Here is a 26,890-nt window from a genome sequence, read left to right as displayed (position 1 = left end):
CAATGAGGAAGTGTGGACTGCATCCAGCGCAGTCTTGTCTCGGCCGTTGTTGTGGCTAGGTGAGTGTTCTTGCGTTGGTTTTATTTTCGATCGCGTTTTTCAATTTGTCAGGGATGATTTTAAAATATTATTGATCAGTGGTGGCTTGTGCTCAATCTTGATTATCATAGATGGTGTAAAATCACACAAACATCGTATAAAATAGTATTTTTTTTCTTTTCCCAGGTAGGCCTAGCAGTATTTTGCAAAATGGCACAAGAAGCAAAGACGGTTTCTGCATTGAAAGAACTCAATTTTTCACAGTTAACACTTCAAGAAAAGGTAGCAATTAAACAAGCAGGTCGATTATAAGTGTGTTTTGGATATATTTTGAGTATTTTACATGTGTTTTAGGTTTTTACTTTTTTTTTGTGTATTTTGAGTGTTATGGGAGGTTTTGATTGTTTTGCTGTGTTTGGGGTGTATTATGGGATGCTATGGGGTGTTTTCGGTGTATTTTGGGATGATGTGGGGTGTTTCGGGAATAAGTGTTTTTTTTTTTTTTTTTTGGTGAGTTTGGAAGTGTTTGTGTAGTGTTATAATTCATACATACAAAATGCCATAATTTATAGGAAAATGCCATAACTTTCACATTGCTGTACAATAATTTGGACTGGCCGGCAGCGCCTCCCTGACTGTTCCACACCGTCCCTGGGTGGAGACGGTCGCCGCCTCCACGTCAACAAACAATGGCCTCGTCTCTTAGGGAAAAACAGATAGGTAATTTATAACCTATGTCCCATGTTTTAATTTACACATTTAAGCCTCAAGAGGGTGAAGCAGCTTTCAATTTTATGCCTTAATATATTTCAGCCGTGCTTAGGTGAATCCAGCTGAGGTTTCAGACGTTTTTAGTTCTCAAAATTTATTATTATTATTATTATTATTATTCATATGTTACTTCCCTAAGTTGTATATTTCGGGGTTAGATGTATGTATTGATATACCTTGCCTAATAGGTATCGGTAAATCCTACTTGTAGGGGCGTGGTGTTATCAGTTGGTCAGTAACTTTCTTCTCAGGCAATCATTAGTAACATCTTATTGTATTTATTAGCATATAATTATGTGTTCTTATATGCAGTGTTCTTTTTATATAGTTTGTTCTTATATAAAGCACATGACAGAAGAATTATCATATCCATCTGCACTATTATTGACATATCTTGCTGTTTAGATACTGGTTAGTCTCATATGTAGGAATGCAGCATTATCACCTCAGTAGTGGCTTCCTCCTTACACGGTCATTAGCATCTTTCCTTATGTATTTTTTTATGTTCTTGGGTAACAACACATGATAGAAGAGTTATTATCACCAGGACCAATGCTACTTTGCGGACATCATGAAATGTTAGGTTATATGCAGTTCAGAAGCCAAATTTCTGTTTTTCTCCCTCCCCCCAATTATCTGAAAATCCTGCATCCTCACTAGGCATAAAGATTTGTAAGGATAGGGAAAGATAAGAGGGATATTAGGGGCAGGGGATGTTTCTAAAGGTAACATTGGATGATATTGAAATAACATCAGTATCTTCATGTGAGAGCTCGGTTAAGTTAGGTTTAGATTCATTCACTTCATTAACTTCACTGCTGATCCCTTCATTGCTGTTTTGGGGGTGTCTCTAAAGGTGAAAGTGGATAGTATTGAACTAACAGTGTCTTCATCTGAGGGCTGAGGGCTAATGTTAGGTTAGGTTTAGATTCATTCAGTTCATTAATTTCACTGTTGATCCTTTCATTGTGTAGACCATGATTTAAAAAAAGCCTCATGCTGAGAAATAAGTGGTACGTGCCAGAAAATTAAGCTAAGGTTATTCCCATAATCCATATAACCTTTGTCTATATATCATCCTGAATGTGTATTTCTGCAGCCTCTCTGCGGCGTATGATAAACCTGAACGCTGCCACGGGAAGCACCTCAGTGGCCAGCGAGACAACCTTCTCAGTGCTCATATATGACAAGCATGGCCAGGACATTATCTCCCCACTCCTCTCTGTCAAGGAACTTAGAGAGATGGGTGTCACGCTGCACATGTGAGTTGTTACTGATACTTAGTCTGAGGTTGTGAATGATGAAAGCACATAGAATTAAAGTAATATTCTAAAAAGCTTATTTTGACGTCTTAGCTCTAACTTAGTTTGTTTCTGACATATATAATTGAAGATGTGTGTCTGTGTGTGTGTGTGTGTGTGTGTGTGTGTGGGTTATATCCTTATTTGGTGCTCCTTCCCCAGGCTCCTGCATAGTGAGAGGGGGGAAGTGCCAGATGTGCCAGCCATATACTTCTGTCAGCCTACTGAAGAGAATCTGATCAGGATTGGCCAGGACTTTAATGACGGACTTTATTCCTCTTACTATCTCAACTTCATCTCCCCCATAAGCCGACAGAAGATGGAGGATCTGGCACTAGCAGCACTGCAGGCTGGATGCCAGGCCAGCATAAAGAAGGTGAAGGAGGAGTTGAAGTTGAATGCTTGAAGTAATCCCTCCATTAACATTTTGAACAGCTTTGAGAAGTGTCCGAAATTATGTTACATTTTTCAGGCCATATGTTGTGTTTGTATGTTAATTCATGTCATCTCTTTGTCCACAGGTGTATGATCAGTATGTGAACTTCATCAGCCTGGAAGAAGATATGTTCACACTAAAACATCAAGGCTCAGAAGCTCTTTCTTACTATGGTGAGTAGCTTTGGTTCAAGTAGCATCCCTCGTTTTTGTAGGAATTAAGTTGTGAAAGGGAAGTGTAAATGGATGTTGAAGTAGATTGATATTTTTAATTTTCTTGTTTTATAAATTGTGTGTGTGCTTGTATTATTATTTTTTTTTGTTGTAAGATATTAATGTATTTGATTTTGCAGCTGTCAACCGTGGTGATGTGAAGGACTCTGATATTGACATCATCATGGACTCAATTGTTGATAGTCTGTTTTCAGTCTTTGTGAATTTGGGTGAGTAGCACTGGCTTTTCCTTTTCCTTTTTTTTTTTTTTTTTTTTTATGTAGGAGGGACACTGGCCAAGGGCAACAAAAATCCAATTAAAAAAAATGTCCATTGAAATGCCACTCCCATAAAAGGGTCCAAAGCAGTAGTCAAAAATTGAAGGATAAGTGTCTTGAAAGCTCCCTCTTGAAGTAATTCAAGTCATAGGAAGGTGGAAATACAGAAGCAGGCAGGGAGTTCCAGAGTTTACCAGAGAAAAGGTTGAATGATTGAGAATACTGGTTAACTCTTGCATTAGAGAGGTGGACAGAATAGGGGTGAGAGAAAGAAGAAAGTCTTGTGCAGCGAGGCTGTGGGAGGAGGGGAGGCATGCAGTTAGCAAGATCAGAAGAGCAGTTAGCGTGAAAATAGCGGTAGAAGACAGCTAGATATGGTGAGAAAAACTGGCGGAGACGTCTCAGAATGCCTAACTTCATAGAAGCTGTTTTAGCTAGAGATGAGACGTGAAGTTTCCAGTTCAGATTATAAGTAAAGGAAAGATCGAGGATGTTCAGTGTAGTAAAGGGGGACAGTTGAGTGTCATTGAAGAAGAGGAGATAGTTGTCTGGAAGGTTTGTTGAGTTGATAGAGGAATTGATTTTTTGAGGCATTGAACAATACCAAGTTTGCTCTTTGTTTTGAAACTTTTGCTCATCCCTTTCTCATATTCAGAAATCAACAAGGTTATTTAGATTTCCAGCCATGTAGTTGTTCATAACCCCTGAGTGCTGACAGGTGCATGTCACAGGTCAGGTGCCAATCATTCGGTGTCAGCGGGGAAATGCAGCAGAAAGTGTTGGTGAACGTCTGGACAAAAAGTTGCGAGAGAACCTAAGGGACACGCGTAACTCCTTCTTCACTGGACTTGGAACAGACACTTTTGCTGCAGGTCAACTGAGGTACAGGTTTTTTTGCATCATTGTTCTTGCTGTGTGTGGGTATTATCAGTCAATTCTAGGGCTCAGCACCACAAGAACTCTAGGTTTCGGTGTCAGTGCTGTGCACACTCCATGTCACAGGTGTCTTGACTAATAGTTGAAAATTTATGGCTACTAAAAAGTCTCATCTTATCAGCACCATATCCATGATGCTTAGTCTGTGAAATAGAATCATTCACATTAATTCTCCTTTCTCCTCCTCCTCATCCCTCTCCTCCTGCATCTTGACATATTTGGGTAAATAATCAATATAAATCAGAATTCTGACATTAATTATGTCATAATTCACTGGAGTTCAACTTTTTGGATAGTTTTCAGAGGCCGCTGTTGGTTCTGGTTGATCGTAATGTGGATCTGGCAACACCTCTTCACCACACATGGACATACCAGGCTCTTACCCACGATGTGCTCAACCTCAGCCTCAACCGCATCACCCTGGTTGAACAGGACCAAGCTCATCCCACTGCACGCTCCAAGACAAAGGAATATGATCTGAATGACATGGATAACTTTTGGGCCACTCATAAAGGTATTTGTAGATGCAGTTTTGTTATATTAGAATAGACCACCAGAGAGGTGGAAATGCAATTTTATATAGAAATTTATACTTTCCTGTTTTTCTCCTTCCATTAGGGAGTGCCTTCCCAGATGTTGCAGCAGCAGTAGAGGCAGAGTTGGAAGAGTACAAGAAAGCAGAGTCTCATATTAAGGGACTAAAAGCTGATCTGCCTGGAGATGATGCCATTGATCTTTTGAGTGACAATACTGCAAAGTTAACATCTGCCATCACTTCCCTGCCAGAGTTGATAAAGAAAAAGACAGAAATTGATAAGCACATGAGCATTGCTATGGGTAAGTTAAAAGTAATTCATAATGGAGTTTATTTGTATATAAGAGTTGATGGATTTGTAACTTGGTGACTCATGCTTTCTTGTTAATCTGCAGGACAGGATTTCAGCTCATTTGAGGGAAGCGCAGCATTCACTATGTGCTATGAATATATAACTTTTGAGTAAGCTGGCATACTGAAATGAAAGTTAGTTATTTGTACTAAATATTGTGCTTCATCTTCTTCATAACAGCATTACTAAACAGCATCAAGTCCCGAAAGCTGGATGTTTTCTTTGAGACAGAAGAAAAAATAATGGGCCGAGCTACCCTGGAACGACCTTTGCTTGAGGTGAGGTATTTTCATGAATTTGAAGTAAATATTTATATCTATTTGAAAAGGTATATTTGCATTATGAAGTTTTGAGTTAAAGAACACATATGTCAGTTATATATATATATATATATATATATATATATATATATATATATATATATATATATATATATATATATATATATATATATATATATATATATATATATATATATATATATATATATGTGTGTGTAATGGAAGACTTTGATCTCAGTTAGTGTTTCAGTGTATAACTCCTTCCTTCTGCAGATTATTAAAGATCCAGAATGTGGGAGTCCTCAGGACAAAATGAGAATTTTCCTCATCATGTACCTCTGTGCAGCCAACATGACAGATGCTGAGTTCAATGACTATGCCACTGCCTTAGTTGAGGCAGATGCAGATACAAAAGCTCTCCTGTACCTCAAACGCTGGAAGTCTCTGATGAAGGTGGTGTGACATGCAGATTCACATTTACTGTTCATTTTTCCATCATATGTTTGCTAAAACTTGCTTCAGATTTTTTAAAATGAATCCTGCTTGGCTTCAGACAAATAACTAAAATTTTGCCAACAGATGACAGCTGGTGGAGGTATGTCAGAATATACAGGAGGAGTGGCCAAGACTGTCTCCATGTTCTCCAAACTTATGAATCAAGGATCAGCCTTAGTAGTGGAAGGGGTCAATTTTGTACTCAAGGAAAATGTAAGTATGGATTGCAAGACTACAGCTTCTGACACATAACTATTCTATAAAGACAAAATTATTGAAGTTTTAAGGAATAGTCTTCATCATTCAAACATGACTGTTATATTTTGTCCACAGAAACTTCCACTTACAAGAATAGTCGATCATCTAATGGAACTCAAAAACAGTGAGGAGGAGAAGGAGTACCGATACTTTGACCCAAAGCTGCTGCGGCCTGGAGACACCTCAGGAGCCGTCCCTCGCACCCGCACTCCATTCCAGGTGCTGTTAAGTCTGCCATTAGATGAAACATTGCAGCAGACTGGATATGGAAATGGAGTACTGGATTTAGAATGTACTAATGTATCTATATGTACAGTCTCCTCCACTTCCATGTTTATTGCTCAACATTGCCGGTATGTGAATTGCCTGCTGTAAACCACCCCACATGATTCAGTACATTCCAGCCAGCATGAGTAAGTGGGAGGGTGGTGGGAGGATTGGTGGGATTTATTTTGGATACAAGCAGAAGCAAGCAGTTCACAGCATTCGATTCACACGCTGGCAATACTAAATGGTGGATATGGAAGTGGAGGGGACTGTACTTTGTGTGCTGGCTATCCTGCTGTCTTGAGTCCTGTCCACCACCTTGTTATGAATGAGATGTAAAATTTATCACAAAAACAACAATGTTAATGTTTACAATAGAATATTCTGCTCACAAGAAATCTAACACTTATCGGGTGTTGTGTATTTGTTGCAGGAAGCAGTGGTGATGGTAGTAGGAGGTGGAAACTACATGGAGTATGGAAACTTGGTGAGCTACGCAAAGAAGAAATCTGGGACCAGTAACAAGAGAATAATATACGGCTGTACTGATGTGGTCAACCCAGAGCAGTTCCTTGATCAGGTGAGTTAGTTAAGTGTTGCACCTGCACTTCAGAGATACTGTGGTAAGCTATAGGGGAGTATGGACTTAAGACTCTAGAGGGGGTCAAAGTTAGTTCTGAAATTATTTTAGATGTATGAGATGGTCTGTAAAAAAGATGTCTTTTTTCTCTCTCACTTTTCTTTTCTTTTTATTTACCATTTAACATTTTTTTTTTGTAAATTACAGCTGACAAAACTTGGTGGAGAAATCTCCTGAAGAGATTAAAGGGACTGAGTGAGTGAGTTGAATTTATACATTGTACTTTACACACACACACACACACACACACACACACACACACACACACACACACACACACACACACACACACACACACACACACACATATCATAAGCTAAACTCAAATCCTTTATGTGTAATACATTATGAATTACCAAACACATACACACACACACACACACACACATACAAACAAATTATTCCAAAATGATTCCCACATTTATTTAGTACTGTTAATCTTCAGTTTATATGATATATTAGGTTATTGGATATTATTAAAATATAGATATTTATTCATATTTTCTTGTTTGTATTCAATATAATTAATAAATCATGCTTTAATGATTGTTTAAAACTGTAAATGCCTTCTCCTTTCTCCTATGCTAGATTTGAACATTGCAATAGAGTAAGTTGCTTAGTGAAGAATCTTAGTTTACTAATAAGGTTGTAAGATCCTGAAAGAGAGAGAGAGAGAGAGAGAGAGAGAGAGAGAGAGAGAGAGAGAGAGAGAGAGAGAGAGAGAGAGAGAGAGAGAGAATGTATGTGAGTGCATGAGGGGAAGTTAGTCACAATACATGTAGAAGGAGGAAGGGAGATAATCTTGATGTAGAAAATTTAACTGAAATATTAGAAAATCATGAAGATCCTTGGACAGATGGTGATGATAGCAATGAGAGGAGTGATGGAGATGAGTGCTGTGTTGGTGTGACAGAGAGAAAGAGAGCTGTACATTCATGGGTGAAGACAAATGAAAGCAGTTACCTGTAAAGTGTATCTCTCTCTCTCTCTCTCTCTCTCATGCCCATACAATGAATGGCTTCAGATACCAAAGAAAGCATGAAAAGCCTTTGAGACCAGAGGACAGATGGGAGACATAAACAGAAAGGAAAAAGCTCATTCCTATCTATTCATGTGTACTGTGAAGAAAATTTTTCTGTTGCTTCAAGTATATCTTTCCTTTGTCTTGTGTAGTTCTAAAAAAGTCTGTCAACTAGAATTGAACACATTATGGTTGTTATGTGTCTGTAATTGACTGGTTAGTAATTATGGAACTGTCTGATGCTTTTTATCTTTTACTTGTACCCTTTATTTTTTCTTGCTTTGTGTGTGTGTGTGTGTGTGTGTGTGTGTGTGTGTGTGCAAGTGATCAATATTCATGTTTTATTTTGGCATTGTCTTATCAACACTTTGAATTTGTCTTGTCAATTATCTGCCAAGAAACTAACAAACAGTCACACATGGTACAGGAAATACCTTAGGTACCAATTGCAGTTTTATTACAGTTACATCAAGTATAAATGCTGTATCTGATGCAAGAATATCATTAGATGAAGTATCATATTAAAGCCACATTTAATTATTTCACCCAGCCAATTTATTTAGCAATGAAAGGTATCAAAACTTTGTCAAAAACTTCACAATAGCTTTACAAACAACAACAAAAATGGGTCACATATTCAGTTATCACAAGGAACATGAAAAGATCACACAGCATACAAAATAATCTAGGTACACATACATGGGTAATCAAGTTTGCACTATTTTTTTACTGTTGCTAAATACATATTTCTTAAAATTGAGGATAACTTTCACAGGTTCTGAACTGTTATCAGGGGAAGGTTGGTTTTCCTGGCCACTCTTGCCTTTCTTTTTTCCAGCTGAGAGTTTTTGCAGAAGGACCTTTGTGGTGTCTTGAAGGCCACTACTAATTCTTACTTTCACCTTGCCTCCTTGCCCAAATGTTCCATCAATTATCCCTTCTTCACCTGTGGAGAGCTTTACCTTCAAACCAACAAAGAGCTGGCTATTAGTGTCTTTCTTGAGCAGGTTTTTGACAATGATTTCATTCTCATTAGCCATTCGCTCCACCAGTCCTTCCTTGCTTTTGTTTTTATAGACCTTGATTCTTTCCAGCTGAGTCTCTTGATAATTCTTTTCAGTGAATATTTCCAGGAGCTCTCCTTTGAATGCAAGACGACACATGTTAGTGTGCACATCCATGTCTAGCTTTGAGCCTATCAAAGAGGAATTAGGAGTAATCTGAATTGGCTTTTCAAACTGAAGGAGAGCAAACTGGTGAGAGGTGGTACCATCCTCATGCTTTGGTGCAAAGAGCTCTTGCTGGTGCTTATATGTGCAGTTGAAGTCAAATGTTTCTCCTGCACTTTCTTGGTTTTCTGTGTGAAAAAATGATGCCCTTGCCATGACTGTCTCATGACCAATACTAATATGAAACTTTGCTTTAGTTTCAATTGGAAGTTTATAATATGAAATCTTGGAGACTCGGGCAAGAACCCCAAAAGCTGTCTTGATAACACCTGGACTGCCCACCAAACCTCTCTCCAGCAGCTTTGGGTCGAACTGTGTTACGCAGATGCCTACACGGTCCCCCTGTGACACTTTCTCCACCGGCTGTCGGAACATCTGCATTGACTTCACTTTTTTTGTCACCTTTAGGCTGGGAATCTCTATGGTATCATTAACAGTCACCATGCCTTGAAGCACAGTTCCTGTCATGATTGTGCCCTGTCCTCTGATGCTAAAGCAATGATCAACTGAAAACAGGAAGGGGCCCAGAGAGTCTCTTTTTGGAATGTATGAGGATTCCTGCATTGCCTTTATAAGCTCTTCCACTCCAATGGGGCTTTCATCAGATGCCTCTGCACCTCCTGGTTTGGCTGATACAGCAATGATTTTTGAGTTAGCAAATTTTGTCTTTTGAAGAGTGAGCAGGATCCTTTTTGTCATTTTCTCAATAGTAGCCTTTTGTTTCTGTTGGGGTATCAAGTCCACTTTGTTAAAAACCACAAGAAGGTTATCACACAGAATCTCACCAATGACAAGACATTCTGCAGTCTGAGTCTGGATGCCTTTGGTTATATCCACTATCAACATCATGGCATCAATTATCTGAGCTCCTCCAATGATAGTCCTGATGAGAGAGGCATGACCTGGGCAGTCCACCAGTGTGAATTGTAGCTTCTCATATCCACCAGCTTGTACATGCTCAGGTGCCTCCACCACAAAGGAACTGAAGCCCAAGTCAATGGTAATGCCCCTCTCCTTGGACTGAGGGTTCTTGTCAAAACACGCAGTGCTGGCGACAGTGCTCAGGGCCTTGGCGAGGGAAGTCTTGCCACTGTCCACGTGTCCCAGCACTCCAACGTTGAAGTTCAGAGTTTTTCCAGCCATTGCAGAACTATGAGCAGTGTATCCTGAAAGAAAAATATATAAATATACTTTAACAGGATGGGATGGTTAAGATGTAAATTGATGCTGTGATTATATTTTAAGCTAGAGTTAAACAAATGCATGATTGGCTGAGACTCCCCCCTCTCTCCCACCAGCTCCCCCCCATTTCCTGCCTCCTCCCACACCCAATCAACTGGCAGGAAACACCCCTCCTGCCACCCACCCAATGCCATGTTACCATGATCTGCACCCATCTATCCACTCATCATTCCATCCATCTATCCATCATCCATCCACTCATACATCCATCCATCCATCCATCTATCCATCCGCTCATCCATTCATCCATCCACTCATATGTCTGTCCACCTATCCACTCATCCATTCACTCATACGCCTGTCCATCTATCCATCCACTCATGCGCCCGTCCACCTATCCACTCACCCATCCAATCATACGCCTATCCATCTATCCATTCATTAACCTGGTCATACATCCTCCACCCATCCATCAACTTATACACCTACCCATACATCCATCTATCCACTCATCCATCCACCCATCCATCTATCCATCCACTCATACGTCCGCATACAACTAGTCACTGAACCACCATTAAGATAGATGCCAATTACCCAATATTTGTAGGGCACCTTACTTCACATGCTACATTGTCACCATGATAACCACACATGAACCAGCATTACTGGCAACAGATATAACAGTTATTTACCTATGCTGTTAGTCGGCAAGGCAGGAGGTGCTGTCTCTGAATACCATTAACTAAATGTATAGGCTCATCTGACAATTGCAAGACCGTGATCTCGTGTTTGGAGGATTGTTATGATTGTTGTGATGATGTGTCCCAGTCCTGCCTTCATAACGGTGCCTCTGATCTTGATCTTGTTGGTACAGGTGGCACAGGATCACTCCTGAGCCAGGCCTTTAGATCGGCAACTCCTGTAGAGGGGAAAAGAAAAAAAAAAAAAGAAACAAACAGCATCCTCTATCCTAATTGTTCATACATCTGGCACGCCACATTCTCTCCAGAAACTCTTTCACCGCCTCAATCATCCTTTCATTCGCCTCTCTACACAGTCCCAGCAACAACACCATCCATTCCTTTCCTGTCTTCTCCACTCTTTCATTCCTATCATACCCTAACTCAGTCAGTATCACTTGCATCATCTCATTCCTGTCTCTGGCATACTTCACACACTCCAGCACCACATGTTCCACCGTCTCATCCTCTCCCATGTCACACATCTGGCACACTTTGCTGCGGGACTCAGACCACCTGTAACTCCTTGCATTCACATCCATACACTGTGCCCTCGCTCTGAAGAGAAGATCACCGCCCAGGCTTCCATCATACCACCTTTCATAACTCGGGGTCTCTTTCTCCTTGTACCATTCCAGGGTCTTCTTTCTTTCCATTTCATTCTTCCATTCATTCAGTCCCACACATTTCACTTCTTTGTCTATCTCATTCTTCCATTTTCTCACATCCCATTCGGCTCCCACTCTGCCTCCTCTTGTTACCATCCATTCACGCTCATTTTGATTCCTCCCTGCCATTCTTATCGCCCACACAACTTGCAATCCATTCCTGTCTGTCATTTTCATGCATCTCTTCCTCCATTTGCTTCCACTTTCATTCCACAGGTACACCTTCCTTGCTATTCTTGCATCATCCATTCTCTCAAGCCTAATCTTGTACCTAAGTGTGGCTTTTGTGAGTCTTTCTCTAAAGGTGCTCCATCCCATGTCACCTCTCAAGGCTTCAACTGCTGTGCACCTCGGTGCACTCAGTGCCATCCTTGCTACTTTATTCTGGCCCACTTCTAACTTATCAATTTCACTTTTATTCTATGCAATCACATCCATACCATACATTATACATGGCACAGCCACACTCTTCCACACTTCTCTCAACACATCACACTTACTTGCTCTCATCCTTGCCGCGCTTCCCAATCGACCTACCCACTGGTTTACCAGACTTATCTTTTCATTCTTTGCCTTTGCACACCCACTAGGACTCATTCACATCCCTAAGTACTTGTATTCTTGCATCTGTCTCAACTCATTCTCTCCAAGTCTCCATACCACATTACTTTCATCCTCTGACCTATTCACAATCATTACTTTGCTTTTCTCACTGCTAAACCTTACTCGAAAGTCTTTACCATAGCCATCCACCACATCCAACAAATTTTGAAGCTCATCTGCCGATTCATTCATAACAACTACGTCATCTGCATAAAGGAGGAGGCAGTAGACACCTGCCGAAACGATAATTACTCCCAGTGAGGTCTAAAGCACTGTTCAGGGGGTGCTGTGAACATATCATTAAACCCAGCTGTGACCTCACTGAACGTTTCCCTTTGTGTCTCACAACACAAGGGGGCAGTCACAGCCTGCCCTCTAAAGACAACTCTCTTCCTCCACACAAAACTACAAGCACCTAATAACACACACCCTTCACTCAAAAATTTTAAAATCATCATGGCGACTCCTACACCAGGGGACTCTCTCTCTCTCTCTCTCTCTATTGACATGACGGAGCGTTGTTAGCCTCTACCTTGCCACACACCCTTGCCCTGTATTGTCTCTGCTCTTGATCTTGATGCAGCACACTTATTTCCTTCCCTAAGGATTCAAAGGTCGCGCCAGAAATTCAAAATCCGATTAAGGAAGGCGCTTGATGGCGGGTGATCGAAGGAGGACGAGACCCAAAGACGCCGGAAGCCTATTTGTGATGTGCGTGTCTTTTTTACCAAGCGTGTTTTCGTCATCTCATCGGGAATTGACGTTGTTTACTCCCTCCTCTCCGTTTCCTTCCCTCAACACACAGCGGGATGTTTTCTGAGGGGCTGTGTTTCTTTCAGTGTCTTCGTGAGATCCTTATAGTTAAGATTTGTTATTATTTTCACAGTTCACGTAAGTGTTTTTTTTTTCAGTCTTTCGTATTATTGTTTGATTTGATTGACATTGTTTTCTTGGTTGTGTTCGTTTAGTGCTTTTCATTTTGTTATCTTGCTGTGTTTATACTTTCCCTTATCTTTTATTCTCTTCACTATCTTTTCATCCTCTTTCTTAATTTTTTCACACTTTGCCATTTCAGTTGTCTTTTCGATCATTAAATAAAACAATCAAGATTAAAAATGGTACTTTACGGAGAACGATTTGACTACAGCAAGACCCAGCAGCTCACCGAAGTGCAGAAGCAAGTGGCCCGGTGCAGAGCCGAGGCCGCCCGGAAGGGCCGGGAGCAGGCCCGCCTCTGGCGCGCCAAGAAGAGCAAAGTACCACAGGGGCAGTGCCACGCTCCCGTGTTGGAGCATCCTGCCTGCCAAGCCACCAACCTGATGGCGACTAAACATTGATGATGACTTAACGGAGGCCAAATCTCCCCTGGCCACACATGATATTGACTAAACGGAGGCCAAATCTCCCCTGGCCAAACCTGATGATGACTTAACGGAGGCCAAATCTCCCCTGGCCAAACCTGATGATGACTAAAAGGCCAAATCTCCCCTGGCCATACCTGATGATGACAAAAAGGCCAAATCTCCCCTGGCCAAACCTGATATTGACTAAACTTAGGCCAAATCTCCCCTGGCCAAAACCTGATATTGACTAAACGGAGGCCAAATCTCCCCTGGCCAAACCTGATGATGACTTAACGGAGGCCAAATCTCCCCTGGCCAAACCTGATGATGACTAAAAGGCCAGATCTCCCCTGGCCAAACCTGATGATGACAAAAAGGCCAAATCTCCATAGGCCAAAACTGATATTGACTAAACGGAGGCCAAATCTCCCCTGGCCAAACCTGATGATGACTTAACGGAGGCCAGATCTCCCCTGGCCGAACCTGATGATGACTAAAAGGCCAAATCTCCCTTGGCCAAACTTGATATTGTCTAAATGGAGGCCAAATCTCCCCTGGCCAAACCTGATATTGACTAAACGGAGGCCAGATCTCCCCTGGCCAAACCTGATATTGACTAAACGGAGGCCAAATCTCCCCTGGCCAAACCTGATATTGACTTAACGGAGGCCAAATCTCCCCTGGCCAAACCTGATGATGACTAAAAGGCCAAATCTCCCCTGGCCAAACCTGATGATGACTAAAAGGCCAAATCTCCCCTGGCCAAACCTGATATTGACAACGGAGGCCAAATCTCCCCTGGCCAAACCTGATATTGACTAAATGGAGGTAAAATCTCCCCTGGCCAAACCTGATGATGACTTAACGGAGGCCAAATCTCCCCTGGCCAAACCTGATATTGACTTAACGGAGGCCAAATCTCCTGATGATGACAAAGAGGCCAAATCTCCCCTGGCCAAACCTGATGATGACTTAACAGAGGCCAAATCTCCCCTGGCCAAATCTGATATTGACTTAACGGAGGCCAAATCTCCCCTGGCCAAAACCTGATATTGACTAAACGGAGGCCAAATCTCCCCTGGCCAAACCTGATGATGACTTAACGGAGGCCAAATCTCCCCTGGCCAAACCTGATGATGACTAAAAGGCCAAATCTCCCCTGGCCATACCTGATGATGACAAAAAGGCCAAATCTCCCCTGGCCAAACCTGATATTGACTAAACTTAGGCCAAATCTCCCCTGGCCAAACCTGATGATGACTTAACGGAGGCCAAATCTCCCCTGGCCAAACCTGATGATGACTAAAAGGCCAGATCTCCCCTGGTCAAACCTGATGATGACAAAAAGGCCAAATCTCCATAGGCCAAACCTGATATTGACTAAATGGAGGCCAAATCTCCCCTGGCCAAAACCTGATATTGACTAAACGGAGGCCAAATCTCCCCTGGCCAAACCTGATGATGACTTAACGGAGGCCAGATCTCCCCTGGCAAAACCTGATGATGACTAAAAGGCCAAATCTCCCCTGGCCAAACCTGATGATGACTTAACGGAGGCCAGATCTCCCCTGGCCAAACCTGATGATGACTAAAAGGCCAAATCTCCCCTGGCCAAACCTGATATTGACTAAACGGAGGCCAAATCTCCCCTGGCCAAACCTGATGATGACTAAAAGGCCAGATCTCCCCTGGCCAAACCTGATGATGACAAAAAGGCCAGATCTCCCCTGGCCAAACCTGATGATGACTAAAAGGCCAGATCTCCCCTGGCCAAACCTGATGATGACAAAAAGGCCAAATCTCCCCAGGCCAAATCTGATATTGACTAAATGGAGGCCAAATCTCCCCTGGCCAAACCTGATGATGACTTAACGGAGGCCAGATCTCCCCTGGCCAAACCTGATATTGACTAAACGGAGGCCAAATCTCCCCTGGCCAAACCTGATGATGACTTAACGGAGGCCAAATCTCCCCTGGCCAAACCTGATATTGACTAAACGTGGGCCAAATCTCCCCTGGCCATACCTGATGATAACAAAAAGGCCAAATCTCCCCTGGCCGCAACTGATATTGACTAAACGGAGGCCAAATCTCCCCTGGCCAAACCTGATGATGACTTAACGGAGGCCAGATCTCCCCTGGCCGAACCTGATGATGACTAAAAGGCCAAATCTCCCCTGGCCAAACTTGATATTGACTAAATGGAGGCCAAATCTCCCCTGGCCAAACCTGATATTGACTAAACTTAGGCCAAATCTCCCCTGGCCAAACCTGATGATGACTTAACGGAGGCCAGATCTCCCCTGGCAAAACCTGATGATGACTAAAAGGCCAAATCTCCCCTGGCCACAACCTGATATTGACTAAACGGAGGCCAAATCTCCCCTGGCCAAACCTGATGATGACTTAACGGAGGCCAGATCTCCCCTGGCAAAACCTGATGATGACTAAAAGGCCAGATCTCCCCTGGCCAAACCTGATGATGACAAAAAGGCCAAATCTCCCCTGGCCAAACCTGATATTGACTAAATGGAGGCCAAATCTCCCCTGGCCAAACCTGATATTGACTAAACGGAGGCCAAATCTCCCCTGGCCAAACCTGATGATGACTTAACGGAGGCCAGATCTCCCCTGGCCAAACCTGATGATGACTAAAAGGCCAAATCTCCCCTGTCCATACCTGATGATGACAAAAAGGCCAAATCTCCCCTGGCCAAACCTGATATTGACTAAACTTAGGCCAAATCTCCCCTGGCCAAAACCTGATATTGACTAAACGGAGGCCAAATCTCCCCTGGCCGAACCTGATGATGACTTAACGGAGGCCAGATCTCCCCTGGCAAAACCTGATGATGACTAAAAGGCCAAATCTCCCCTGGCCAAACCTGATGATGACTTAACGGAGGCCAAATCTCCCCTGGCCAAACCTGATATTGACTAAACGTGGGCCAAATCTTCCCTGGCCATACCTGATGATGACAAAAAGGCCAAATCTCCCCTGGCCAAACCTGATATTGACTAAACGGAGGCCAAATCTCCCCTGGCCAAACCTGATGTTGATTAAACTTGGGCCAAATCTCCCCTGGCCATACCTGATGATGACAAAGAGGCCAAATCTCCCCTGGCCAAACCTGATATTGATTAAACGGAGGCCAAATCTCCCCTGGCCAAATCTGATATTGACTAAACGGAGGCCAAATCTCCCCTGGCCAAACCTGATGATGACTTAACGGAGGCCAGATCTCCCCTGGCCGAACCTGATGATGACTAAAAGGCCAAATCTCCCCTGGCCAAACTTGATATTGACTAAATGGAGGCCAAATCTCCCCTGGCCAAACCTGATGATGACTAAAAGGCCAGATCTCCCCTTGCCGAACCTGATATTGACTAAACGGAGGCCAAATCTCCCCTGGCCAAACCTGATGATGACTTAACGGAGGCCAAATCTCCCCTGGCCGAACCTGATGATGACTTAACGGAGGCCAGATCTCCCCTGGCCGAACCTGATGATGACTAAAAGGCCAAATCTCCCCTGGCCAAACTTGATATTGACTAAATGGAGGCCAAATCTCCCCTGGCCAAACCTGATGATGACTAAAAGGCCAGATCTCCCCTTGCCGAACCTGATATTGACTAAACGGAGGCCAAATCTCCCCTGGCCAAACCTGATGATGACTTAACGGAGGCCAAATCTCCCCTGGCCAAACCTGATATTGACTAAATGGAGGCCAAATCTCCCCTGGCCATACCTGATGATGACAAAAAGGCCAAATCTCCCCTGGCCAAACCTGATATTGACTTAACGGAGGCCAAATCTCCCCTGGCCATACCTGATGATGACAAAAAGGCCAGATCTCCCCTGGCCGAACCTGATGATGACTAAAAGGCCAAATCTCCCCTGGCCAAACCTGATGATGACTAAAAGGCCAAATCTCCCCTGGCCAAACCTGATATTGACTTAACGGAGGCCAAATCTCCCCTGGCCAAACCTGATATTGACTAAACGGAGGCCAAATCTCCCCTGGCCAAACCTGATGATGACTAAAAGGCCAAATCTCCCCTGGCCAAACCTGCTGACCAAACTTGATGACAAACCAAACTTACCCTGGACAATCCTGACGATGACGACCAAACCTACCCTGGCCAAACCTATCCTGGCCAAACCTGATGACGACCAAGCCTACCCTGGACAACTCTCCCCTGGCCACACATGACTGCTAGCAAATTTCTCGTGGCCAGGGAAAAAAATGACTTCTCTTTTCTTATTTTCGCTTATCTTTCCATCTTCTAAAATCTTCATTCATTCGTACATACATTCATACATAGATATCATTTATAAGAGAGAGAGAGAGAGAGAGAGAGAGAGAGAGAGAGAGAGAGAGAGAGAGAGAGAGAGAGAGAGAGAGAGAGAGAGAGAGAGAGAGAGAGGCTAGGAATTAATGGGTGTGATAAGCAGTCTCTCTCTCTCTCTCTCTCTCTCTCTCTCTCTCTCTCTCTCTCTCTCTCTCTCTCTCTCTCTCTCTCTCTCTCTCTCTCTCTCTCTCTCTCTCATAAACACTAACCCTTTTCATTCTTCCTTCCCTCCCTCCTTCCTTCCCTCGTGAATACCTTGTAATTAATTAAAGAACACCTGCAGAGACAAAATATCAACAAAAGAAAGATGTAACAGTCAACTTTTTAAACATACATTTTCTTTGATGTAATTTTGAAATAAGAGAATGTCAAATGTGTTTTTTATGATATACTTTGTTAATTTGATCAGTTCTTTTCTAGGAGTGTGCTATTATATAATGAAAGCCAGAGGAGGAGGCAGTAGGCATCTGCCGAAACGATAATTACTCACAGTGAGGTATAAAGCACTGTTCAAGGGGTGCTGTGAACTTATCATTAAACCCAGCTGTGACCTCACTGAACGTTTCCCTTTGTGTCTCACAACACAAGGGGACAGCCACAGCCTGCCCTCTAAAGACAACTCTCTTCCTCCACACAAAACTACAAGCACCTAATAACACACACACCCTTCACTCAAAAATTTTAAATCACCATTTTCAGGGCCTCATTAGACCTGCCTAGACCACAAATATATGTGTATATAACATCGTAATTTAAGAGGAACTTTGGCCAGTGGTAACAAAAAGGCTGAAAGAAAACGGCCCACTAAGGTGCCAGTCCCCAAAGAGTAGTCGAAAGATATATTACTACTGAACAAGCGAAAGGAATGATTATCTACCTAAATAACTAAATAAATAACAATGTTTAGTAGTAGTAGAGGCTCTGGCCAAGGGCAGCAGAAAAGAACGAAGAAAAAGGCCCTGAGGTGTCAGTCCTCAAAAAAGACATCAGCAGAAGTGCTACTTATATTGCTACAATTAGCTAAACAGATAAAGAGATAATTAATAACAATGTTCAATACACTGCTTGGTATCTGTTCTTAGTGTGTGTGTGTGTGAGGCAAAACTTTTTATAATCTCGTGCGTTGAAGGAGCAGCGCTGTGTCAAAACACGAATTCCTGATTTGCGTGAAGGGTAAACAAATGCACGTGCAGTGAACCAGTGACGAGAACAACCTTTGGCACCTTGAGCACTGAACCTTTACAAGCATCGTGTGAGAAAAATATTCTTGAATAAGGAACCACTTCAAGCAGTTAAACACAAGCAGAATCAAGTTTTCTCATCGAGACTTCTACCCACCACTCCCTGGAGGCTGTAGTCCCTTGGCTGTGAGGTGCTAGGACAGGTGCTGAGCCATGCCCCCCAGGAGACCACAAGTACGGAGGCTAATAACTGGCAGTGATTCTTATCCTTTTTCTATTAGGGGTCATGCTGATAAATAATTGTTTGATAATTATCATATTTTCCATATAGTACAGTAAATCTTAACCTAATTGTAATGTGAACTCTTAGCAAATAGACTGTTACAAGAGACAGTTATGTTCATGTTCTTTAATAAGAGCATAATATGATGTCTATTCTGTTATTTTATATTAATGATTTTTCTAGAAGAGAATGATCATAGTAACTAACTGTAACAAGTACAAGCAGGCACTCATGAAGAATTGGGGTCCCTGGCTGGTCTTGCCCACCCATTGAGGTAACACTGCAGCAGAAATGCATAACCAGGAAGTTGTAGTGGCAGGCCGTGGGTCCAGCCAGCCTGGGACAGCAATTCTCTATATGATTCTCTATATAATTTGATATGAAACCCCACACTCACTTAGCAAAGTTTGATCTTGTATTTACATACATGTATATTCAATAGTCAGACAACATAGTTCACAATTTCACAAATTTATTAATATCACAGAGTAAACAAAAGTTGCCCAACAAACAAGCAATCCAGAAAAAGCCCCAAGTTGTGGAAGAAGATGTTGAAGCAGCGGAGAAGTTTAAGGTTGAACTGCAGTGGTGCGTGCAGCAAATAGAAGCAGCCATGCAGAAAACTTCCCTCAAAGAAAGTATGTATTAACATTATAAACTTATTACCATTGTGGAATTCTAAAACTCATATTAATATGTGTGGATACACAAAATGGTGATAAATCAAAGTTCAGATTAGGTAGCACAAAATTATATTTAGGTAATAAGAAGTAGTAATAAGTATGAAGATACTAAATGATATCTGACTACATTATATTGTATCTCACTATACTTTTCAGTTACATTATTTCACTCTTAATTATAAATTTAATAGATTGAACTTATATTTATGTGACCTGACATTTATTTTGTAGTTATGCAGAGGTGAGCTGTCTCACAAATTTAGAATTCTGTAGATATATTGATTTAATTTGATGACTAACACAGCATAGCTTCTTGGTTATGTATTTTAAGGCTCATGCATATTTAAATGTATTTGCAGAAGAGGACATGGCCAAGTCACACCGCACTCTGACAAGTAGTAAGGCATCACATGTTAAAAAGAGGCAACTGATGAACTCCCTGTTTGGCGATTACCGAGCCAAGATGGCAGAAGAGGAATCCAAAATGAAAACTGGTAATTTATGTGTTGAACTTGTTTCTTTGTAATGTACTTTCCCTTCACTTTCATATCATGCTTTATAAAAGGCCTCAGTTCTTTACGAAGTACTGTATTTTCACTGCATGTATTATTTTGTACTCCAACATCAGTTTTTATCATCCCTGTTTCTTCAGTCACCTGACACAGCATTCCTGACCATACTAATTCATTGCATCAGTCACATGTCAGAGCAGTAACTTCTTAGAGAGAAGTAATCAAGCCATCAAAGATTATAATAACTGAATCACAGTGTATTAAGAGTAAGATCTTCAGTAAAATAATGATACTTTTTTTTTATCAAGAAGATTTAGATAAATATAGTACAGTAAAATTGCTTGAATGTTTTATTTTTATTTTTACAGAGGCACCCAAACTGAAGAAACACAGTGCTGCTCCAGACAAATCTATGTTCCTTAGAAAGTCAGCAAGCCACTCCCCTTCCACTACTACTGGGCCTCTAACACACTCCCAAGGTGGTGTTGAGAAAAGCCCAGCAGCAGAAGGCATAGATCCAGATTTGCCTGATAGTGAAAGCTCCAGTGCATTAGATACCAAAAAAGTTGAACATGGTGAGAGTGAGAGTGAAGGAACAAGTACTTCTGATTCAAATAAGGTAGGAAATCTTTCTGAAGGAAGTGTAGACAAGAAAACAGCATCCAGTTCTTTCAAGTTTCCTTCGCGGTCTGGAAATGCATTCAGATTTAATTTTTCCGTCTCTTGAGTTCTTTGTTTTGTAGTTACGTGACAGTCAAGGTTAACTGAAATTCACTTGGGTCTTGATGAACATTGTGGCTTAATTGGTAGTGTAGCTTGAGGGTTCTGGTGCAGGTTTGATCCTGGCTGCTCCTTTCCTATAAGCTTGATGCTGGAGCTAATCTCACCATTTCAGTAGTTCAGCTCAAGACAACATACTTCATAGACATTTTTGTATGGGATTCCATAACAGAAAGTATTAGAAATGTTGTATCCCTAGAAACATACAGCCAAAATTTTAATGATTTTAAGTTGAATGTGTGAAATCAATCTTACATGACTCTCTCTCTCTCTCTCTCTCTCTCTCTCTCTCTCTCTCTCTCTCTCTCTCTCTCTCTCTCTCTCTCTCTCTCTCTCTCTCTCTCTCTCTCTCTCTCTCTCTCTCTCTCTCTCTCTCTCTCTCTCAGATTTAAGAATCAGTAAAATCTAAATTGTTGTGTTTAGAAGCTTTATCAGCTGATTTGAGGTTAATAAAATTGTTTATGTATGCCACATTTTTTTTTCTAAAGCAGTTCCAAGAAAAGTTGTAGAGAACCCACTGACTAACCATTAATATAAATTCAGCATAAAATGTCCAGAATTACTAATTACTGAAAGAAGTTACTAGGTATAGACATGATTACTGAAAAGAAAGATAACTTATGATGAGATGGTCCAGAGTAGGCATGCCAACCCCCACCCCCACCCCCCCCAAAAAAAAATGTATTTCTGAAGGCTGTAAGGCAAATACCCTTTAGTAGATCATAGAAACTAATGATAATGAGCATCAAGTCTTACACTGATAAATTCCTCACAAAATTAAATGTTTTAGGGAGGACTGCGCTAAAAAGCAATTGCTAATCTCTTTCTTTTTCCCCATCTATCTCCCCACTCCCAACTCCTCTGAAATCACACCTCCCTATTTGATAAAGGTAACCAATATTTGGGCATTTTGAAGTAGTGGAATGATGGCATGCCTCCACCAAGCCAGAGGTCAGCAGCAGGAAGGAAACACAGTCGCTCATAAAGATAAGAGCAATGATTAACCGAGTTACAATCATGTGCGCAGTTATCTCCCTGCTTCATTCTAGTGTGATGCTTAGGCGCAACATATAATGATTTAACAATGCATTAGAAAGAAGAGTTTTTAAATAGCAATTTCTCGTATTCGCGGTGTATTTCAGGGGTAACTTAGCTATACTGTGGAAGAAGCATATGAAGTTAATAGTTACATAGAAGGAAGGGAGAAGAAACTATACATTGGGAAACGTCTTTAGAGAATAACATCTACGTACAGGTAGTACGTAGACAGCTGAGAATAATGTAGACTTAAACATGAAGATGGGAAAGTAGGTAAAAGTTTTCTATAAGGGTGAGTGGGTTATATATAGCTAAAGAGGGATAAAGAACGTGCACAATGGGATATACCTGGAAGGGAAAAACTATAACATGACACGGGGGAATCTGTCAAGAAAAAAAAAAAAAAAAAACACGAGGAAAGATCGAACCACGGGAGTAAGAGGACCTTATAAAGTTATGTAATTGGAAACTAAATAGATAAGAAATTACAAAAGATGTCCACAACAAGAAATATCTGGGACAATAAACATCAACGAGAGAATCTGTCAAGGAGAAAAAGAAACATTGGAAAAGAACCACGGGAGTAATAGGAGCTGATAGAGATAAAAATAATCCATAAGGGTGATTAAATGTTAAGGAAAGATAAAGAATGTCTACAAGAAGAAACATCCAAGAGGTCAAACTTCCCCAGGAGAATCTGCCAGGAGAAAAGAACCACCGGGAAAGAACTATGGGGGTAATAAAAGGTGATAGAAATGAAACCATGATAAAGGCGAGTGATTAAAAGCTAAATAGATAAGAAAAGATAAAAGATGTGCAGAAGAGAAAACATCTAAGAGGTTAAACTTCCCCAGGAGAATCAGCCAAGTAGAAAAGAACCATTTGGAAAAGAACCACGTGGATAATAAGGGATGACAGAGATAGTGATGTATGTTTGGGGTGTTTGAGGCAGTGGCGGGATGGTGGCAGCAACATGGCGGGGGCGGCCCATTGGTTCCCCGCCGCCATGATTGTTTGTTTCTTCAGTGGCTAAGGGAAGGACAGAGAAACTCGGTAGAAAGTTGAATATTTCAGCTTGGATTTTCCGTGGAAAGTGACCCTATATTAAATGCAGGTAACTATGAACACCCAGGGACTTTTGGAGACGCTAAATAAGGGCGGGAAGAGGAGAAATAAGAGGAATATAAGGAGAACACATCTGTCTGCCGTAACCTGCTAATGTTTACGAAGGTTATTTGAGGATCAGCTGATTTCACTTCGGCCTCATCTGTCATAGCACATCTGTAGGTGAGGCAGGGCTGCTCTCCTCCCTGCCTCACATGTGCTAGGGAGAGATAGGGTTAGTATGACGCTGGGGGCAAGATAAATATATGTACATAGGTAAGGGTTGAGGGCTGCAAAGGTTTAATGGCGTTACCTTGTCAGTAGACGTAGGTAGGCTGGGGAAGAAAGGTGTTTTAAATCAGATATTAAACGTACTATTATTATCGTTATCTATGTGAAAGTTAAGGTGACTATTTCATTTTCCTCGCTCAAATGAATAGATACGGTACTATAATTTGGACCCCTTTTTTTTCTTATTTTAGTTTTCGTTATTTTTAATGTTTCGATTCGATGTTTTGGGGAATTCTAAGACATTTTTCTCCTATAGTATTTTCAAGTCAATTCCCGCGTTTTCGAGACTTTCCCTAGTCCCCCTCTTTACCCTAGTAACTTCCCAGGAGGCCGGGTTGGACTGGGATTGTTTGGGTGGGTGGCGGGACGACGAGCTGACCCACCTCCGTGTTTTGGCGAAAGGAGACGAGGATAACCTCTGAAACGCGGTAACTGCGCTGAAGTACCACGCATGTAAGGGGTCTTTAAATAGTCATACTCACGGAAATAGTGGTTTGTTGTATTGCTATTGGTTAATGATAAATAGTGAAATGATATTGAAATTGCTGGTTTAGAAAGAGATAGAAAAAGGAATAGTCGACTAGGTTTTTGCAGTACAATATTTTTTCTCCATATGTTGGCTTGTGTTATATGGTAACTGAATAATAATAATAATGATATTTTTACATCACCATCAACCATACCCTTACCATATGGAACGAAGAACACTTAAAAATTATATACTTATGAACTGAACAGCACGCCAAGCAACATACCAGTCACTGTAAGGGCATGACTACTTCAGAAGTATGAAATAACTATGTAGATGGCCAACAGTCTAAAGCTCATATTTTAAACACTTTGAGAGCTGCTTTAATAAGGTATATTTTTCAAGTCTACAGAGATGACAAGCCAGGTTCTCATGAGTGCTATTTCTCTATTGGTTGTGTAAAATCTGGTTAAGGTATCAGCATCTTTGTAAAAGGCCAGCAGTCTTGCATGGGGGTAACCCAGACACTCCTCTCCTCCTCTCTTTCCTTTTGCTCACTCTCTCTCCCTCTAGTGGCCTCTTTCCCTTGCCCCTCTCCCTCTCCTCTCTCTCCTTGTTCCTCTCTCTCTCTCTCTCTCTCTCTCTCTCTCTCTCTCTCTCTCTCTCTCTCTCTCTCTCTCTCTCTCTCTCTCTCTCTCTCTCTCTCTCTCTCTCATATTCCTATAAAATGTGTGATTTAATACTATAATAATTACCAGTATAATGCTCAAGGTTAATAGATTTTTCTTTAGGTAGATGTTAGAGGTTATTACCCTTCATATGTATAGATGGTCAACCTATACACAAGGCATACCTTAAATATGGTAATCCAGTATAGCACCATTAGGCTGTGTTGTTTTGAACTTTGATCCTGCTTGGGTAATACAACATAGGAAATATTCAACTAGACCAGGAGTTTAGCATGCATTGAGTGCACATGTGTGGAGGACTGTGTCTTGGGGTGCATATCAGGAGCTACCTTGTACTGCCTAACTAGTCTTTAGCAGTTACTTATTTTCTTGTTCCATATTTTCTTATTGTTGCTTCTTCATAAGTGACACCAGACGTTGCCGGAATGAACCCATCCACTCCCCATTAGAGTTATGTAACTAACTTAACCTATCAAAATCTCAGGCCATCTTGACTCCCTTCTGTATTAAATGTAACAAAGCAGACTCCATTTATTGTGTTTGGTATGCATTCAGTTGGTGGGTTTGATTCTACCAGTACAGTCAGTGCAAGCTGAACAGCTGGTGTGGGTGACTTTCATGTTACATACAATGGTAACACTCTGTTGCTTTTACTTTAGGTGGAGAGATGCTGAGGCTGGAAGACATTGAATATATGGTTTCCAGCACAATGTGATGAACTTTTACACATTTTGGTGTATTATTGTTATTGTCACTGATGTAGAAATTTTTTACAGGGTGAAATATGTCAAGAACTCCTAAGGAAGGAAAGGAATCCAAATCACACAGGGTGCGGACGCACACCATTATGGGTCAGGAAGAGGTTGGTGCTGGCAAGAAGTCTTTCTGGCCAGAACTTGAGATAACAGGTAAGCAAGCCAGCTACTGTATAGCAAGTTGTACTGCAGATATTGATAATACAATATGCAATAGAAAACAGAAATAATGATACATTTTATTTGTCTTACTGCTCTGTGAATGCATTCCAATTAAGTGTTCACTATCTAGATGTGCAGGACTCTTAGCATGCACAAAACATTGTTTAAATTTTATATGATTTCTCTATGTTGATGATACATTATGTGATTAAGACACGAGATTCCACTGACTTGCTAATGTTTCTTTGATTTTTTTTCAGGAAATATTCGAAACATCAGTCCAGCAGTATGGTCCTTGCAGCACTTAACATCTCTGTACCTGAATGACAACTGTTTGTCTCGCATTCCTGCTGAAATTGCTCGTTTGGAACACCTAATGTATCTTGACCTGTCATGTAATAAAATCCGCAGCCTCCCAGCTGAAATTGGTGAATTAACTCGTCTCAGGTAAGATTAATTGCCCTTGAATTTATATTAAAATCACTCTCATCTCTTAGGGAATAGGGAGAGGGTAGATCCTCTCTGATCACACCTGCAGGAGGGTCAGTTTGCTTGTGTGACTCACCTAAATGCTTATGTGATTTTGGGGATCTGTCATCCCCCCGTAGATTTCCAGGAGCTGAGATGAATATCCATTTAGTTGTAGGTAATGTTCGTAAGTTTGTGTGTGTGTGTGTGTGTGTGTGTGTGTGTGTGTGTGTGTGTGTGTGTGTGTGTGTGTGTGTGTGTGTGTGTGTGTGTGTGTTTGTTTGTTTGTTTGTTTGTCTTGTCTTTGCTGGTCATCTTTACAGGGATGTCAGACTGTTTTATAGATAGAATATGCTTTAGTTACTGTATAATCTATCCCTCATTTGGCCTGGAGATTGGGCCAGATGCAGAGATTGGAAGTTGTTATAGTGCAGCAAGGATATACCTGACTCACCCAGCAGGTCCTACTTCAGAAATTGCTGGATATATTACACAACTGATCCTTATGCAGTGTGGTTTGGCACAAACTGGT

General features: G+C 41.4%; 4 protein-coding genes across 10 annotated transcripts in view; 3 read left to right on the top strand and 1 right to left on the bottom strand.

Moving 5' to 3' along the window:
• The first annotated feature begins 657 nt into the window (after positions 1 to 657).
• Positions 658 to 7,364, top strand: LOC135109287 (sec1 family domain-containing protein 1-like). The gene is made up of 14 exons (XM_064020583.1): positions 658 to 759; positions 1,910 to 2,072; positions 2,274 to 2,487; positions 2,633 to 2,720; positions 2,900 to 2,989; positions 3,769 to 3,919; positions 4,270 to 4,487; positions 4,592 to 4,810; positions 5,041 to 5,138; positions 5,415 to 5,594; positions 5,721 to 5,849; positions 5,970 to 6,113; positions 6,595 to 6,741; positions 6,949 to 7,364. Exons 1-14 carry the CDS (start codon positions 729 to 731, stop codon positions 6,976 to 6,978), a joined length of 1,902 nt encoding a protein of 633 aa, XP_063876653.1. The 5' UTR covers positions 658 to 728; the 3' UTR covers positions 6,979 to 7,364.
• An 898-nt stretch (positions 7,365 to 8,262) lies between these two features.
• On the bottom strand, positions 8,263 to 11,114 carry LOC135109288 (selenocysteine-specific elongation factor-like). 4 transcript variants are annotated; one of them, XM_064020585.1, is made up of 2 exons: positions 10,929 to 11,114; positions 8,263 to 10,217 (listed from the first exon to the last, which is right to left on the bottom strand). In XM_064020585.1, exon 2 carries the CDS (start codon positions 10,192 to 10,194, stop codon positions 8,530 to 8,532), a length of 1,665 nt encoding a protein of 554 aa, XP_063876655.1. In that variant the 5' UTR covers positions 10,195 to 10,217; positions 10,929 to 11,114; the 3' UTR covers positions 8,263 to 8,529. The 4 variants fall into 4 exon arrangements, with proteins under 4 accessions (XP_063876655.1, XP_063876656.1, XP_063876657.1 ...); XM_064020586.1 differs by lacking the exon at positions 10,929 to 11,114 and adding an exon at positions 10,831 to 10,849; XM_064020587.1 differs by lacking the exon at positions 10,929 to 11,114 and adding an exon at positions 10,791 to 10,813.
• A 7,192-nt stretch (positions 11,115 to 18,306) lies between these two features.
• Positions 18,307 to 21,849, top strand: LOC135109285 (UPF0488 protein CG14286-like). Its single transcript, XM_064020582.1, has 4 exons — positions 18,307 to 19,358; positions 19,895 to 20,045; positions 20,450 to 20,584; positions 20,971 to 21,849. The coding sequence occupies exons 1-4, from the start codon at positions 19,338 to 19,340 to the stop codon at positions 21,327 to 21,329; spliced, it is 666 nt and encodes a 221-aa protein (XP_063876652.1). The 5' UTR covers positions 18,307 to 19,337; the 3' UTR covers positions 21,330 to 21,849.
• Positions 21,098 to 26,890, top strand: part of LOC135109284 (CCR4-NOT transcription complex subunit 6-like) — a 91,483-nt gene continuing 85,690 nt past the window's right edge. Inside the window, exons 1-3 of one of the 4 annotated variants that reach the window (XM_064020579.1) lie at positions 21,098 to 21,221; positions 25,750 to 25,881; positions 26,151 to 26,337. In XM_064020579.1, the coding sequence (XP_063876649.1) occupies positions 25,758 to 25,881; positions 26,151 to 26,337 (311 nt within the window). In that variant the 5' untranslated portion in view covers positions 21,098 to 21,221; positions 25,750 to 25,757. Of the gene's footprint in view, positions 21,222 to 23,374; positions 23,535 to 23,737; positions 23,760 to 24,136; positions 24,269 to 25,749; positions 25,882 to 26,150; positions 26,338 to 26,890 lie in introns of those variants that run through there. The other 3 variants (XM_064020581.1, XM_064020580.1, XM_064020578.1) reach the window with 3 other exon arrangements.

The sequence above is a fragment of the Scylla paramamosain genome, chromosome 18 (genome assembly GCF_035594125.1).
Source record: "Scylla paramamosain isolate STU-SP2022 chromosome 18, ASM3559412v1, whole genome shotgun sequence".
Lineage (NCBI taxonomy): Eukaryota > Metazoa > Arthropoda > Malacostraca > Decapoda > Portunidae > Scylla > Scylla paramamosain.
Note: the sequence above shows the minus strand (reverse complement) of the source record. Positions and strands in the feature narration are given on the sequence as shown.

What these genes read in the sequence shown, in the direction of transcription:
- LOC135109287 (XM_064020583.1), top strand. Translation starts at nt 729, where the DNA reads ATGGCCTCGTCTCTTAGGGAAAAACAGATAG. An exon ending in TCTTAGGGAAAAACAGATAG is followed by an intron (nt 760 to 1,909) that starts GTAATTTATAAC and finishes GTATTTCTGCAG; the next exon opens with CCTCTCTGCGGCGTATGATA. An exon ending in ATTTTGTACTCAAGGAAAAT is followed by an intron (nt 5,850 to 5,969) that starts GTAAGTATGGAT and finishes TTTTGTCCACAG; the next exon opens with AAACTTCCACTTACAAGAAT.
- LOC135109288 (XM_064020584.1), bottom strand. Translation starts at nt 10,762, where the DNA reads ATGGATGGGTGGATGGATGAGTGGATAGATGGATGTATGG. An exon ending in GTGGATAGATGGATGTATGG is followed by an intron (nt 10,218 to 10,722) that starts GTAGGTGTATAA and finishes TTTTTCTTTCAG; the next exon opens with GATACACTGCTCATAGTTCT.
- LOC135109285 (XM_064020582.1), top strand. Translation starts at nt 19,338, where the DNA reads ATGCCCCCCAGGAGACCACAA. An exon ending in TGCCCCCCAGGAGACCACAA is followed by an intron (nt 19,359 to 19,894) that starts GTACGGAGGCTA and finishes TTAATATCACAG; the next exon opens with AGTAAACAAAAGTTGCCCAA. An exon ending in GAAAACTTCCCTCAAAGAAA is followed by an intron (nt 20,046 to 20,449) that starts GTATGTATTAAC and finishes ATGTATTTGCAG; the next exon opens with AAGAGGACATGGCCAAGTCA.